The sequence below is a fragment of the Hemiscyllium ocellatum genome, chromosome 12, assembly GCF_020745735.1.
Source record: "Hemiscyllium ocellatum isolate sHemOce1 chromosome 12, sHemOce1.pat.X.cur, whole genome shotgun sequence".
Classification (NCBI taxonomy): Eukaryota; Metazoa; Chordata; class Chondrichthyes; order Orectolobiformes; family Hemiscylliidae; genus Hemiscyllium; species Hemiscyllium ocellatum.
The window spans coordinates 23366466-23382763 of record NC_083412.1 but is presented as its reverse complement, the minus strand read 5'-3'; the positions used below and the strand labels follow the sequence as shown (position 1 = coordinate 23382763).

At 47.1% G+C, this 16298-nt stretch overlaps 1 protein-coding gene across 1 annotated transcript; it reads left to right on the top strand.

The window, feature by feature from the left end:
- Nucleotides 1–996: 996 nt before the first annotated feature.
- On the top strand, nucleotides 997–3300 carry LOC132820693 (leukemia-associated protein 7-like). Its single transcript, XM_060832939.1, has 2 exons — nucleotides 997–1394; nucleotides 1647–3300. The coding sequence occupies exons 1-2, from the start codon at nucleotides 1074–1076 to the stop codon at nucleotides 1851–1853; spliced, it is 528 nt and encodes a 175-aa protein (XP_060688922.1). The 5' UTR covers nucleotides 997–1073; the 3' UTR covers nucleotides 1854–3300.
- The last annotated feature ends 12998 nt before the right edge of the window (nucleotides 3301–16298 follow it).

Sequence of the window (16298 nt, the reverse complement as noted above, 5' to 3'; positions counted from 1 at the left end):
TGTTGGATAACACAGTTTAGCCAAGGATCGGGAACTTGCGATCTTGCCAGATAATCTGAAATTCAGATAATCAAATACTGGATAATTGAGGTTCCTCTGTACATCCAACTCCTTGAAAACATTTAAAGTTTTCGCCTCAACTGCTTTCTGTAGCACAGACTCATCACTCTTTGGGTGAAGAAATGTCTCCTCATCTCAGTCTTAAAAGGCCTACTCCCATATCCCTCAATGATGACCCTGACCCCTGGTTCTGGACAATGGCTCATGTGCAATATCCTTCCTGTGTTCACCCTTTCTAATCCTTCCTGCTTTCGCGGTCCAAAGTGGATAACCTCACATCTATCCACATTACCCTTCATTTGCCCAGTCACTGAAATGAATTGTCTAAACCACACTGAAGCATCACTGCACCCTCCTCACAGCTCACCTTCCCAACCATCTTTGTGCCATCTGCAAACGCAGAGATATTATACTGAGTTCCCTTAACAAAATCATCAATACTTAGAGAATATGCAGCCAGACCATTTCCCAGTTCTGCTTTAAGGTCCCAAATATTAAGGTTCACCATCCACAGACATTTCCTGAAGGTGCTGAACATTGCTGAGTTTAAAATGTTTGGGTTAACTGGTGAAAATTGAAGGATTAGCCAGGATACTTGCGAAGGGGAAGGATGTACGGAAACCCCCTTGGAATACCGTTCTCAGAGAATGAATAGTACTTTATACAGGACTTAAATAGTACCAGATGCCAAGAATTGTTTGCAAACCACCAGTTTTAAACCAACCTGACTGAACGTGTTATGACACACTGCCAGGACCATCATATCCTGAGGTGGTACTCAAACCCGGACCTTACACCCCAGAGCAAGGGCACAGCACTACTGAACCGTTGAGGCAATCCTTCACAGAATGTACTGGGCTGACTACTGTGTTTGCAATCGTTTAATTCAACCGAGTCAAACTCATTGGTTCCGCAGGTGTCGAGGGGGGCGGAGCGAACGGGTCCACAAACTGGTTCGACCGTCCTTCCTTCCTTCCCCCAGCAACTGCCTCGTCCTTCAGTGGAACTGGAGAATGCAGAGTCCCCTCAGCCCTCTGCAAACCTGCGTCGTCCACCAGCAGTCCGCCTTGACCGTCCTGCGCCAATACCTGCAGGATCAGAGGCACCTTGGTCCGGCTCGGCCCAGCCCAGCCCAGCCCCCCGGGGGCTGCTCCACCTTGAGCCAGGGCGGCTCCAGCAGGAGGATCCCACCGCCAGCTCCTTCCAGCAAACGCAGGACCATCCTCCAGGTCGCCCGAGAGAGCAGGTTAACCCGCTTCATAGGCTTCACTTCGGGTTTACTCAATCTCGAGCAGAATTCATTGGCTCCACTTCATCTCCACGTGGAGTGGAAGGTAAGTTTCAGTGGTCAGTGAAAATCACCTACAATGTTGATTTTAAAAATATACCCTTCAGCCGAATGATTGCAGACAAAATGACCCCTGCAGGCTTTTTTTTTGGACCATCTCACACTCAGCCGAGGTATTTCATATCGACAGGGAAAACCGTTTTCCCATCAGGGAGTTGGCTAGCAGAAAGTAGCGTGTGTGTTTCTGGTACATTCACGGGGAGTTACGTTCTCTGTTTGTTTGCTCTTGACTCCCCAGCTCAGCGCCGAGCTCAGAAACCTCTGCAGTCGCATGGCAGCCCGAGATGATTGCCTCCGGTTAGATGCGGATCTGAAAGCGATCGAGCAGTGTCTGCGAGAGATTGCCCTGCAGTTACTGAGTTCACTGTCCTCGGACAACTCCGCTACGCAGCTGCACACCATCCCTGCGCTGAAAGAACTCTGCCAGAAGTACCTGGAGGTTTGAACTCACGGGAATCAGAGGATGGAGCTGCTGGTATTAATTCGCTGACATTAGGCAACACCTCCATGAGCAACATTGAACCACCTCAGTCCGTGTAGATGTCAGTTTTCTTTGTGATTCTGAAACAACCGAGCAGTTTAGAGTTAATGTATTTCTGTGGAACTTGTATCATGGAGGCCAGACTGGGTGAAGAGGGTAGAGTTCATTCTCTCTCGGACATTAGTAACTCTGCCAGATTACTGGACTGGGACCAAGTTTGAGTCATAGAGATTGAAACAGACCCTTCAGTCCAACCCGTCTACGCCAACCAGACATCCCAACCTAATGTAGTCCCACCTGCCAGCACCCGGCCCATATCCCTCCAAACCCTTCCTATTCATATACCCATCCAGACATCTTTTATCTTCTGACTTGTTTCAACACTGCATCCAAATTCTCAAGTTGCCAGGGTAGGATTTAAACTCACAGATTTTAGGTTGTTAGTTCAGGGTTCTTATTCCCGAATACAAGATGCTGCTGTTGTTTTTGAAAGTGTGGATGGCAGGTACAGTTCGTCAAAATATACAGCGTGCTTCACATGTGGTGCTGCCTTCCCAGCTGATGTCACCACAAAGGACTGTCCTTCTGAATGTCTCCGTTCGCCTGGGGCGTACTAATCCTCAGGTTAAACCACCACCGTATGGTTCAATAGGACTATGGTGACTTTATATACAAGCACCGGCATTACTTTCACAGTGGCAACGACAACTGATTAGGAGAAAGTGAGGACTGCAGATCCTGGAGATCAGAGCTGAAAAATGTGTTGCTGGAAAAGCGCAGCAGGTCAAGCAGCATCCAAGGAGCAGGAGAATCAATGTATCGGGCATAAGCCCTTCTTCCTGACACCACCTACTGCCCTGGCACCACATACTACCATAGGAGCCACGTGCACTTGACCAGTTTTCTTCACACCATCATTGGCGGCTTGATTCTAAGATCTGGAAGTCTCTCTTTCCCTCACTCTATTCCTCTAAGTTCCTCATTACATAACTAACTGTCCAATTTTTGTCTGATAGTGTTACTGTAAAGCATCCCTAAAGCATTTGTATCACATTAAAAGTGTTATGTAAATAGGAATTGTTACTGCTCGCTGACTTGATGCCTAATGGTACATGACAGACACTGACCTTGATTGGTAGGCTGGATATGGGGGACTGCTGGAAATCCTACACTGGCAGGGTGTTGGCTCAGCAGTGGCGGAGTGGGGACTCCTGGCTGTGGTAGGCACAGAGCAGGGACTCCTGGCTGTGGTAGGCACAGAGCAGGGACTCCTGGCTGTGATAGGCACAGAGCAGGGACTCCTGGCTGTGATAGGCACAGAGCAGGGACTCCTGGCTGTGATAGGCACAGAGCAGGGACTCCTGGCTGTGATAGGCACAGAGCAGAGACTCCTGGCTGTGATAGGCACAGAGCAGAGACTCCTAGCTACAGTAGACCTAGAGCAGGGACTCCTGGCTGCAGTAAGCCTAAGGCAGCCAGGAGTCCCTGTTCTGGGTCTACCGCAGCCAGGAGTCCCTGTTCTGGGTCTACCGCAGCCAGGAGTCCCTGCTCTAGGCTTACCGCAGCCAGGAGTCCCTGTTCTGGGTCTACCGCAGCCAGGAGACCTTACTCTAGGCCTACTGCAGCCAGAGGTGCCTGCTCTAGGCCTACGGCAGCCAGGAGTCCCAGAGTGGGGACCCCTGGCTGCGGTAGGCCCAGAGTGGGGACCCCTGGCTGCGGTAGACCCAGAGTGGGGACCCCTGGCTGCGGTAGACCCAGAGTGGGGACCCCTGGCTGCGGTAGACCCAGAGTGGGGACCCCTGGCTGCAGTAGACCCAGAGCAGGGATTCCTGGCTGTGGTCGACTCAGAGCAGGGACCTTGGAGAAGTCCTGGATCAATGTTTGGGATCCCAGCTGATGAAGATGAACTGTATTTAGTACTTTCTTTTATTCTTCTTGTACCTCAAAATTGTGCTGGATTGTGATGACAGAACACTTTTTTTCATTATATCTCCCTGGATACATGTGACAATAAATAAATCATTCATTTATTCAATGTTTCACTCTTTGCACTGGTTTCAGCAATATTTGTTGTGTCGTGGGCTGCTCCATATGTTGTTTTACATTTGTTTAGACTTTGCTAGTTTTGGAATAAAGGTAGCAAAATGTTTTTCAAAGAAATTTTTAACATAAGCAAGAATATTACCCATTCTAGTATTCATGTGATTGTAAACTTCAATAATAATCTAAATGAATCTGCAGAAGTCTCTCAGCTGCCATAGCAACATGTAGAATTGTACTCTCAATTAGACTTTGCGACAGAGCACATATGCAGTGCTATTGAAAATTGTTTTCGTAAAAAAATGATTCAATAGTTCAGTGACTGATCTGATTTTTAAAATAAATTCTATTGTTGTGTGAGTTTAAGTCTGTGCTCAAGATGATCAGTTGCATAATCCTTGCAATCAGCACAAGGAGACACACAGTGTGGGGTGGGGAGAGATTGGGCAGCAGGGATTCCCTTTGGACTTTGGGACAGCCCATCCCCCCACCATCCCTGCTCAGTAACGATAAGGCATTTAAGTAGAACCTGCTTCATTTTACCGTCTTATCTTTTTCCCATGTTTAGCAATGACTAAACAATACAACAACATGACGAACAGGAGCAGGTATGAGCCCCCCATACCATTGTTCCACCATCAAGTTGATCTGTGTTGCATTTCAATTTACCTGTGTTTGCCCCTCATCCCTTGATGCTAGGGGTTCCAACGTTGGTGGCCAAACAGGAAGCTGGAAGAACACAGCAAGCCAGGCAGCATCAGGAGGTGGCGAAGTTAATGTTTTAGGTGTAATCCTTCTTCAGAACTGGGGTTAGGGGTAAGGGGAGCTGCTTATAAAGGAGGCGTGGGGTGGGAGATAGTGATGGGTGAACACAGAGGGTATGACCAGGTTGGTCGATGACAAGAATGATTCTGGTTGGTAGCCGGATGGAAGGGTCAGCCAGAGGAATAGAAGTGAGTGGGAGTGGCTGGAAAGGAAGTCGGATAGGGAGGGAGGTTATTTGAAATTGGAGAACTCAATGTTTAGTCTTCCGGGCTATAGGCTGCCCAGGCAGAAGACGAGGTGCTGTTCCTCCAACTTGCAGTCTGATTCACTGTGGCAATGGAGGAGGGTGAGGATGGTCATGTCGGGAAAGGAATGGGAAGGGGAATTAAAGTAGGCGGTGACTGGGAGATCAGGTTGGCCCCTGCTGAGATGCTCAGTGAACCGTTCCCTTAGTTCACCTTTGGTCTCACCGATGTAGAGAAGACAACATCGGGAGCGCCGGATGTGGTAAACCAGGTTGGAGAAGAGGCATGTGAACCTCTGTCTCAGCTGGAAGGAGTGTTTGGGGCCCTGGTTGGAGGTGAGGGAAGTGGTGTGCCAGTAGGTTCTGCAGTTGCAGGGGAACATACTTGGGGGTTCAGGGGGGTGGGAGTGGGGTAGTCAGTGGGGAGAGTGGCGCAAACCGAGGACTGGCGAAGGGACCAGTCCTTGCAGAAGGTAGAGAGGGATGGGAGAGGAAGATGGTCTTGGTGGTGGGGTCTAATTGGAGTTGGCAGAAGCATTTAAGGATGATGCGTTGAATGCGGACACTGGTGGAATGGTAGGTGAGGACAAGGAGGACCCTATCTTTATTGCGTTTGGTGGGGGGGGAGGGTTTAAGAACAGTGGAACGGAGATGGTGCAGTGGAAGCTGTCTGGATGACAGGGGTGAAAAGCATATTGTTCAAAATAGGTGGACATTTGGGATACTTGGGAGTGGAATGCTTCCTCATCTGAGCAGATGCAGTGGAGGCAGAGGAATTGGTAAAATGGGATGGAGTTCTTACAGGATACTGGATGGAACGAGGTGTCGTCCAGGTGAGAGTCTGCAGGTTTGTAGCAAACATCCGTCTGGTGACTGTCGCTGGAGATGGAAATAGAGAGGTCAAGAAAGGGGAGGGAGGTGTCCAAGATGGACCAAGTGAATTTGAGGGCGGGGTGGAAGTTGTGGGCGAAGTCGATAATGCAGTCATCGATGTAACAGCGGAAGAGTCGGGGCACAGTGCCTGTGTAGGTACTGAGGGGGGCTGCTCGACACAGCCGACAAAGAGGCAGGTATAGCTGGGGCCCATCCGAGTACCCGTGGCCACCCCCTGGGTTTGGAGTTAAAGGAAAAGTTATTAAAGGTGAGGACCAGTTCAGTGAAGTGAAGGGGGATATGAGTGGAGGGCGACTGGATGGGATTGTTGGAGAGGAAGAAGCTGAGGGCCTGAAGGCCATTCTTGTAGAGTATGGACGTGTATAAGGACTGCCTGTCCATAGTGAAGGTAAAGCACTGAGGACCAGGGAACTGGAAGTTACTGAAGAGATGGAGGGCGTGGTTGGTGTCGCAGTTGTGGGTGGGCAGTATCTGAACCAAGGGGGAGAGGATGGAGGCGAGATAGGGAAGAAATGAATTCAGTGGGGCAGGAGAATGCCGAGACAATGGGTTGACTGGGGTAGTTGGTTTGTGTTTCTTGGGGCTGGGGGACTATGAATTTGGAAGCAGTGGAAGGGAGATCACCAGAGGCAATGAGGGCACAGACAGTGCGAGTGGTTTTAGCCTAATGGGTCACGGTGGGCTCGTGGGCAAAGAAAGGTAGGATGTGGTGTCGAAGAGCTGGCATTTGGCCTCTGCAACATAGAGGTCCGTTCTCCACACTACTACCGCCCTGCCTTTGTCAGCAGGTTTGATGGTGAACAGGGGGTTAGTGCAGAGAGAGTGGAGTGCTGCATGTTCGGAGGAGGTGGGGTTGGAGTGGGTGAGGAGAGTGGAGAAATCGAGCTGATCTCACGTCGACAGTCAGCAATGAAGAGGTCTAGGGAGGGTACGAGGCTGGCGGGAGGTGGTTACCAAGTGAAGGAGGAAAGTTGGAGGCGGGAGAAGGAGTCCTCAGATGGAGGTTGGGAGTATTTGTTGAAATTCTCAGAATCACCAGGAGTTTCCTGAAATAAGGAGTACTATCCCAAATGATGCCTTCGGATCCAGGAAATCAGAGGTTTAAATTTTAGTTCAGCATTCTGACATGAACAAAGAATATTTACAAAGAACTTGAGTGATTAGCAGCTCATTTACACATTTTACATGGAGGTGTCGCTAGGCACCTTTGTCCATAGAGAGGGACGGGTTTGGGTCTCAGTAATAGGGAGGTTGGGGAATTCAGGATCCGCGGAGGGAGTCTGGGCAATGGACTCTTGGGGAGGGATGGAGACTGGTAAGTGAAGGAATCAGTAGGAGAAAAGGAGGCTGGAATTCAAAGGATTAAGGAGAGAGGAGGTTTCACTGGGAATGGATTGTCAGTGAGAAGAGTGGAAGAGGGTTTGGAGAGATAGGCATTGAAGTTGGGCTCTGAGGCAAGATAGGGAGGCTTGGAATAGGGCATTGGTAAAAAGCACAATAGATATGGGGATGCAGTGACTGGGAAGCAGAGAAGTATCGTGTGTGATCCAACATTTTTTACAGAGAGCATGGATGCCATGAGAGAGGAACAGTTTATCAGGATATAAGTGTAATCTGGAAGCTTCATTGTGGGTAACCAGTAAATAGATTACTCCCACTGGTGGGAAAGGAGGAGTAGGGGAATAGAAATTGAAGTGCTTTCACCAGAAAGAATGAGAGTTAGAAGAGAATACTTCTTGAGCTGAGTGCTATCAGACCTTGAGGTTCTAGAGTATATGTGGCTGCTGAGGATCTAGGATTTTGGGCCTGATTTTCTGCATTGTGGCAGCTTCATGTTGATTGTCAGTCCAGCCTTTTATTTTAATGGAAGTGTGGAGCTCAACAAAGCTAATCATGCCCCCTTTTCACAGCAATCAGCAGCCATACCCTGAAGTGTAGAGGCCCTGACAGTCACTGACAGCTACTGTGAAAGGACAAGTCTCCAAGCCAAGGGTGATGTTAGGAGGGTAGGATGCCAGATTGCTGGGTGGATAGGCTGCTAGAAAAGTGGGGTGCTGGGTGGTAGGATGCCAGATGGCTAGAGGTAGGAGGCAAGGTTGGTTGGGTGCCAGGTAAGTATGGCGCTAGCTTGGATGGGAGTAAGGTGTCAGCTGGCAAGTTGGGCAGGAGGTGTTCAGGGTAGATTAGGGTGAGCTGGTGAAATGGGGTCAGCAGGGTGTGGGAGGGTGGGGGTGTTCAGGTCCATCAGTGGGGCTGAGGGGTGGCTTGAGTCCAGACCTGCAGGTGGGAGAGAATGGGTGTTGCAGTCTGGCAACAATGGGTTAGGTGAAACAGTGGGATGTAAGGGGTCTGGTGGAGGTGTAGTTGGGTGTGCACAAGGTAAGGATGACCCACTTTAAGAGTTACTCAGGAGTTGGATGATGTATCTAATACTCTTACTTTTTCAGAATTACCTTTTATATCATTTCATTTGAACCATTCCATGGAAACTGTCGGTAGGTTCCAAGCAGAGATTCAGTGGGGCTGCCATGTTCAACTCCCTTCGACAATGGGGATTCAGTGGGGTTACCATTTTCAACTCACATAAGACCATAAGACCATAAGATATAGAAGTGGAAGTAAGGCCATTCGGCCCATCGAGTCCACTCCGCCATTCAATCATGGCTGATGGGCATTTCAACTCCACTTACCAGCATTCTTCCCATAGCCCTTAATTCCTCGTGACATCAAGAATCTATCAATCTCAGCCTTGAAGACACTTAGCGTCTCTGCCTCCACTGCACTCTACGGCAATGAATTCCACAGGCCCACCACTCTCTGGCTGAAGAAATGTCTCCGCATTTCTGTTCTGAATTGACCCCCTCTAATTCTAAGGCTGTGTCCATGGGTCCTAGTCTCCTCGCCTAATGGAAACAATTTCCTAGCGTCCACCCTTTCCAAGCCAATCAACAATGGGGATTCAGTGGGGCCGCCATGTTCAACTCCCATCTACATTGGAGATTCAGTGGGGCTGCCATGTTCAACTCCCATCTAAAATGGGGATTCAGTGGGGCCACAATGTTCAACTCCCATCCACAATGGGGATTCAGTGGGGTTGCTATGTCCAACTCCCTTCTACATTGGAGATTCAGGGGCCGCCAAGTCCAACTCCCATCTACAATGGGGATTCCGTGGGATTTTCATGTTCAACTCCCATCTACAATGGGGATTCAGTGGGGCTGCCATGTTCAACTCCCGTGTACAATGGGGATTCAGTGGGGCCACCATCTTCAACTCCCATCTACATTGGAGATTCAGTGGGGTTGCCATGTCTAACTCCCATCTACATTGGAGATTCAGTGGGGCTGCCATGTTCAACTCCCATCTAAAATGGGGATTCAGTGGGGCCACAATGTTCAACTCCCATCCACAATGGGGATTCAGTGGGGTTGCTATGTCCAACTCCCTTCTACATTGGAGATTCAGGGGCCGCCAAGTCCAACTCCCATCTACAATGGGGATTCCGTGGGATTTTCATGTTCAACTCCCATCTACAATGGGGATTCAGTGGGGCTGCCATGTTCAACTCCCGTGTACAATGGGGATTCAGTGGGGCCACCATCTTCAACTCCCATCTACATTGGAGATTCAGTGGGGTTGCCATGTCTAACTCCCATCTACATTGGAGATTCAAGGGGCCGCCATGTTCAACTCCCATCTACAATGGGGGTTCAATGCGTTGCCATGTCCAACTTCCATCTATAATGGGGATTCAGTGGGGCCGCCATGTTCAACTCCCATCTACAATGGGGATTCAGTGGGGTTGCCATGTCCAACTTCCATCTACATTGGAGATTCAGGGGGCTGCCCTGTTCAACTCCCATCTATAATGGGGATTCATTGGTGCCGCCATGTCCAACTCCCATCTACAATGGGGGTTCAGTGGGTTGCTATGTCCAACTTCCATCTACAATGGGGATTCAGTGGGGTTTCCATGTTCAACTCCCATCCACAATGGGCATTCAGTGGGACCGCCATGTTCAACTCCCATCTACATTGGAGATTCAGTGGGGTTGCCATGTCTAACTCCCATCTACATTGGAGATTCAGGGGGCCGCCATGTTCAACTCCCACATACAATGGGGGTTCAGTGGGTTGCTATGTCCAACTTCCATCTACAATGGGGATTCACTGGGGCTGCCATGTTCAACTTCCATCTACAATGGGGATTCAGTGGGGCCACCATGTTCAACTCGCATTTACTATGGAATAATGACAAGCCATTGGAAAACCTACCCCTTCGTTTGAAAGGAAATTAGATCAGTAGTTAATCATGCCATTGGATTTGAATGTCAGAGTTTTATATGATTAAATCTCCTGGTATGCTGGCAAATAGGTTTGGTTACACCACCTAACAGTCCAACTTACCAGAAATCTCTTGAACTTCATCTTGAAAGCTTCACTGCTAACATCATAGAGAGAGTTCCAGATTTCTACAAGTTTAGATTTAGATTTAGATTACTTAGATTACTTACAGTGTGGAAACAGGCCCTTCGGCCCAACAAGTCCACACCGACCCGCCGAAGCGCAACCCACCCATACCCCTACATTTACCCCTTACCTAACACTATGGGCAATTTAGCATGGCCAATTCACCTGACCCGCACATCTTTGGGTTGTGGGAGGAAACCGGAGCACCCGGAGGAAACCCACGCAGACACACGGAGAATGTGCAAACTCCACACAGACAGTCGCCTGAGGCGGGAATTGAACCCAGGTCTCTGTTGCTGTGAAGCAGCAGTGCTAACCACTGTGCCACCGTGCCGCCAAGTCTTCACTCCTGAATGACCCTGCACTGGAGTTAAGATTATGTTTCCTTATTCCTGATTCCCCAACCAGAGGAAATAGTCTGTCCACATTTAATCTATTGAATTCCTCTAAAATTTGAATGACGCTAAACAAAACCTCAACTCCATTTAGTTGGATGGAGTAGATCCCGTATCCCTTTTTGGAAATGGGTGGGTGTTGTTCTCCAGTGTCCTGGCCAAAACATCTCTCTCAAGCTTCCTACTAAGTAAAACTATTCAGTTATTCTGTCACTAAGTCAGAAAGCGTTGTTGTTGTTACAGTCCCACATACTGAGGTTAAGTAGAGGCTTGATTTTGCTGTGGTAGGAATTTTGGCTGTAGATTGATAATTGCTTGTTAATTCTCGGCTTTTCCTTTGGTGTGATCTGCTGACCCAGGTCACAAGAAACCAACAGGAAATGACTGGCTTTTTCAAAGGAACTGTTTCTTTCAAAATATTTCACGTTCTCATTTGTGGTTTCCCTGTGTTCTCAGTTGTGATTTGTAATACTTTTAAAAGATAATTAAGTCAATTATATATGTGTGGTATATGTTAACTTTAATTATTAATATTACTGATGCAAAACACTTCAATGTCATGCTGCTTCCAGTATAAGATCATGGAGTTGGCCATAGGCAGAAACCACACTCTGGATGTGTGTCGTGATATTTTCAACAATAGTGACAATTCTAGAGAACACATGACAAAGTTATGAGCATCTTTCTCTAACCATACTATCAATAGATATGTCTGGTGCTTTGTTGTATGTGCCTGGTGCTGACTGAAATATAATCTGATTTGGAGAACAAAGTCTCTGGCAGTGCTTTAGAATTTGTTTACTGTAGTTTGGATATCTTCCTTGTGATGGAAAGCTGTGGCACAGTCATCTGCTTGCAGGAGCTCTCTGTTTCCTCCCTGCGTGACTTTAGTGGTGAGATTGAAGATCTCACCAGGCCATTGTCTTTATCACTCTGCTATACGGTGCAGCATCCTGACTCTGCTATAAGTGCCATATAAAAGCTTTGGAAAATTTCCAAGACACCTGTTGATTGTGAGAATTTGATAATGAAACAAAATCACAAGTAACAACATCCTTTGTCATCACCATTTCCCAGCTTCTTCCAGTTCTGAAGAAGTCATATTGGACTTGAAATGTCAACTCTGTTTCCGTCTCCACGGATGCTTCCAGATTTGATTTAATTTAATTTATTGTAGTCACATGAACCTAAGTACAGTGAAAAGTTTTGTTTTGTGAACAGTACAGGCAGATCATAGCAAACAAGGACTTACAGATCATAAGGTGCTTAGACAACGCGACATACAAGGTTACAGCTGCATAGGAGGTGCACAAAGCAAGATCACCATTAGCAAGATCAACATTGTTTACAAGTAGAGAGGTCCATTCACCTTGTTGTATCTCCTTTACGTTGTCCTTTTATTTCAAAACCATGGAGACCATTTTCCAGAAAATTCAACTTAGATGGCAGTCCATATATTCTGTTTGAATGATTACAGAACCCCTACGCGGATCTTCGGTGCAGAATTGTCCCACAGGAAACAACATCATTGTGCACAATGCCAATTGTGCTCAATACAAACAATGCAAGGTTACCCTTTGCTAAAACTTACGAAGGTCTGCATTACTGACCATCTCGCTCAGAAAAGACATTGCAGTCAACTGGCTCATGTGGAGGCAAGCACTGACATTTGTTTCAACATACTTTGAGTGTCGTCTACATCAAACTCATAACTGCCCACATACCCAGAGGAAGACAAAAGGCAGTACAACTGCAGAAGTTGCTTGAATCACCAACATGAACTGCCAGTCGGGACATGTCCATACCAACCTCACAATGGCTTCTCCTATCTCAGGCAATGCAGTAAGTCACTTACATCTTGGATATACGTGATTACTGAGGACTCTACCACCAACTAGATGCAACAGACACATTTACAGTCAGAATGTCATAGAGATGTACAGCATGGAAACAGACCCTTCGGTCCAACTCATCCATGCAAACCAGATATCCCAACTTAATCTAGTCCCATTTGCCAACACTTAGTCCATATCCTTCCAAACCCTTCGTATTCATATACACATCCAGATGCCTTTTAAATGTTGTAATTGAATCAGCTTCCACCACTTCCTCTGGCAGCTCGTTCCATACATGTACCACCTTCTGCGTGAAAAGGTTGCCCCTTAGGTCTCTTTTATATCTTTCCCGTCTCACCCTAAACCTATGTCCTCTAGTTCTGGTCTCCCCTACCCCAGGGAAAAGACCTTGTCTATTTGCCCTATCCATGTCCCTCATGATTTTATAAATCTCTCTGAGTTCGCCCCTCAGCCTTCAACGCTCCAGGAAAAACAGCCCCAGCCTATTGAGCTTCTCCCTGTAGCTCAAATCCTCCAACCCTGGCAACATCCTTGCAAATCTTTTCTGAACTCTTTCAAGTTTCACAACATCTTTCCGATAGTAAGGAGATCAGAATTGCATGCAATATTCCAAAAGTGGCCAAACCAATGTCCTGTACAGCCACAACAATGCTGTGACCAATAAAGGAAAGCATACCAAGCGACTTCTTCACTATCCTATCTTCCTGCAACTCTACTTTCAAGGAGCTATGAACCTGCACTCAGGTTTCTTTGTTTAGCAACACTCCCTAGGACCTTACCATTAAATGTATAAGTCCTGCTAAGATTTGCTTTTCCAAAATGCAGCACCTCAGCCCGTTAACCCATCTGATAAAGATCCCGTTGTAACCTGAGGTAACCTTCTTTGCTGTCCACTACACCTCCAATTTTGGTGTCATCTGCAAACTTGCTTTTGAGACCTCCTATGTTCACATCCAAATCATTTATATAAATGACGAAAAATAATGGACACAGCACCGATCCTTATGGCACTCCACTGGTCACAGGCCTCCAGTCTGAAAAACAACCCTCTACCACCACCCTCTATCTTCTACCTTTGAGCCAGTTCTGTATCCAAATGGCTAGTTCTCCCTGTATTCCATGAGATCTAACCTTGCTAACCAGTCTCCAATGGGGAACCTTGTTGAACGCTTTACTGAAGTCCATTTAGATCACATCTACCACTCTGCCCTCATCAATTCTCTTTGTTACTTCTTCAAGGTCCTGGGGATTTATCCACCGTTATGCATTTCAAGACATCCAGTACTTCCTCCTCTGTAATATGGGCATTTTTCAAGATGTCACCATCGATTTCCCCACATTCTATATCTTCCATGTCCTTGTCCACAGTGAACACTGATGCAAAATACTAATTTAGTATCTCCCCCATCTCCTGCGGCTCCACACAAAGGGTGCCTTGCTGATCTCTGAGGGGCCCTATTCTCTCCCTGGTTACGTTTTTATCCTAATGTATTTGTAAAAATTCCTTGGATTCTCCTTAACCCTATTTGCCAAAGCTATCTCATGTCCCCTTTTTGCCCTCCTGATTTCCTTCTTAAGTATACTCCTACTGCCTTTCTACTCTTCTAAGGATTCACTCGATCTATCCTGTGTATACCTGACATGTGCTTCCTTCGTTTTCCTAACCAAAACCTCAATTTCTTTAGTCATCCAGCATTTCCTACAAGGTAAAAACAATGACTGCAGATGCTGGAAACCAGATTCTGGATCAGTGGTGCTGGAAGAGCACAGCAGTTCAGGCAGCATCCAAGGAGCAGCGAAATCGACGTTTCGGGCAAAAGCCTTTCATCAGGAATAAAGGCAGAGAGTCTGAAGCGTGGAGAGATAAGCTAGAGGAGGGTGGGGGTGGGGAGAAAGTAGGATAGAGTACAATAGGTGAGTGGGGGAGGGGATGATGGTGATAGGTCAGGGAGGAGAGCGTGGAGTGGATAGGTGGAAAAGGAGATAGGCAGGTAGGACAAGTCATGGGGACAGTGCTGAGCTGGAAGTTTGGAACTAGGGTGAGGTGGGGGAAGGGGAAATGAGGACTGTTGAAGTCCACATTGATGCCCTGGGGTTGAAGTGTTCCGAGGTGGAAGATGAGGCGTTCTTCCTCCAGGCGTCTGGTGGTGAGGGAGCATACTGTCTCTGGCCTCTTGTTATCTCATTCCTAAAGACTTTCCATTTTCCAGCTCTCCCTTTACTTGCGAATATCTGCCCCCAATCAGCTTTCGAAAGTTTTTGCCCAATACCATCAAAATTAGCCTCCCTCCAATTCAGAACTTCAACTTTTAAATCTGGTCTATCCTTTTCCATCACTATTTTAAATCTAATAGAATTATGGTCACTGGCCCCAAAGTGCTCCCCCACTGACACCTCTGTCACCTGCCCTGCCCTATTTCCCAAGAGTAGGTCAAAATTTGCACCTTCTCTAGTAGGTACATCCACACACTGACTCAGAAAATGTTCTTGTATACTCTTAACAAATTCATCTCCATCTAAACCCTTAACCCTATTGCAGTCCCAGTCTATGCTTGGAAAGTTAAAATCTCCTACCATAACCACCCTATTATTCTTACAGATGTCTGAAATCTCCTTACAAATTTGTTTCTCAATTTCCCTCTGACTATTAGGGGGTCTATAATACAATCCCAATAAGGTGATCATCCCTTTCTTATTTCTCAGTTCCACCCAAATATCATCCCAGGATGTATTTCTGGGAATATCCTTCCTAAGTACAGCTGTAATGCTATCCCTTATCAAAAATGCCACTCCCCCTCCTCTCTTGCCTCCCTTTCTATCCTTCCTGTAGCATCTGTATCCTGGAACATTAAGCTGCCAGTCCTGTCCATCCATGAGACATGTTTCTGTAATTGCTATAATATCCCAGTCCCATGTTCCTAACTATGTCCTGAGTTCATGTGCCTTCCCTGTTAGGCCCCTTGCATTGAAATAACTGCAGTATAATTCATCAGTCCTACCTTGTTCTCTGCTTTGTCCCTGCCTGCCCTGACTGTGTGACTTGCTTCTTTTCTCAACTGTACCTGTCTCAGATTGATCTCTTTCCTCACTATCTCCCACATCCCCTCCTAGTTTAAATCCTCCCACGCAGCTCGAGCAAATCTCCCGGCCTGTATATTAGTCCCCTTCCAATTCAGGTGCAATCCGTCCTTCTTGTACAGGTCATTTCTACTCCAGAAGAGATTTCAATAGTCCAAAAATGTGAACCCTTCTCCCCTGCACCAGCTATTCATCCACGCATTCATCTGCTCTATCCTCCTATTCCTACCCTCATAAGCTCATAGCACCTCGAGTAATCCAGCTAGTACTACCCTCGAGGATCTCTTTTTAAAACTCCTGCCTAACGTAATATACTCTCCCTTCAGTATCTCATCCCTTTTCCTTCCTGTGTCGTTGGTACCAATGTATACAATGACCTCCTGCTGGTCCCTCCCTTTGAGAACATTCTGCACTCTCTCTGAGACATCCTCAATCCTGACTCCAGAGAGGCAGCATACCATTCTGACTTTTCGCTGTTGGCCACAGAAATGTCTGTCTGTGCCCATTTGATCGCTTGGAACCCGATGTGCGCCTCATTGCATTAGAGTCAGGCTTGATACCAGAAACTTGGCTGTTCGTGTTACATTCCCCTGAAAGTCCATCACCTCCTACATTTTCCAAAACAGCATACTATTTTAAAATGATGATAGCCACAGAAGATTCCTGC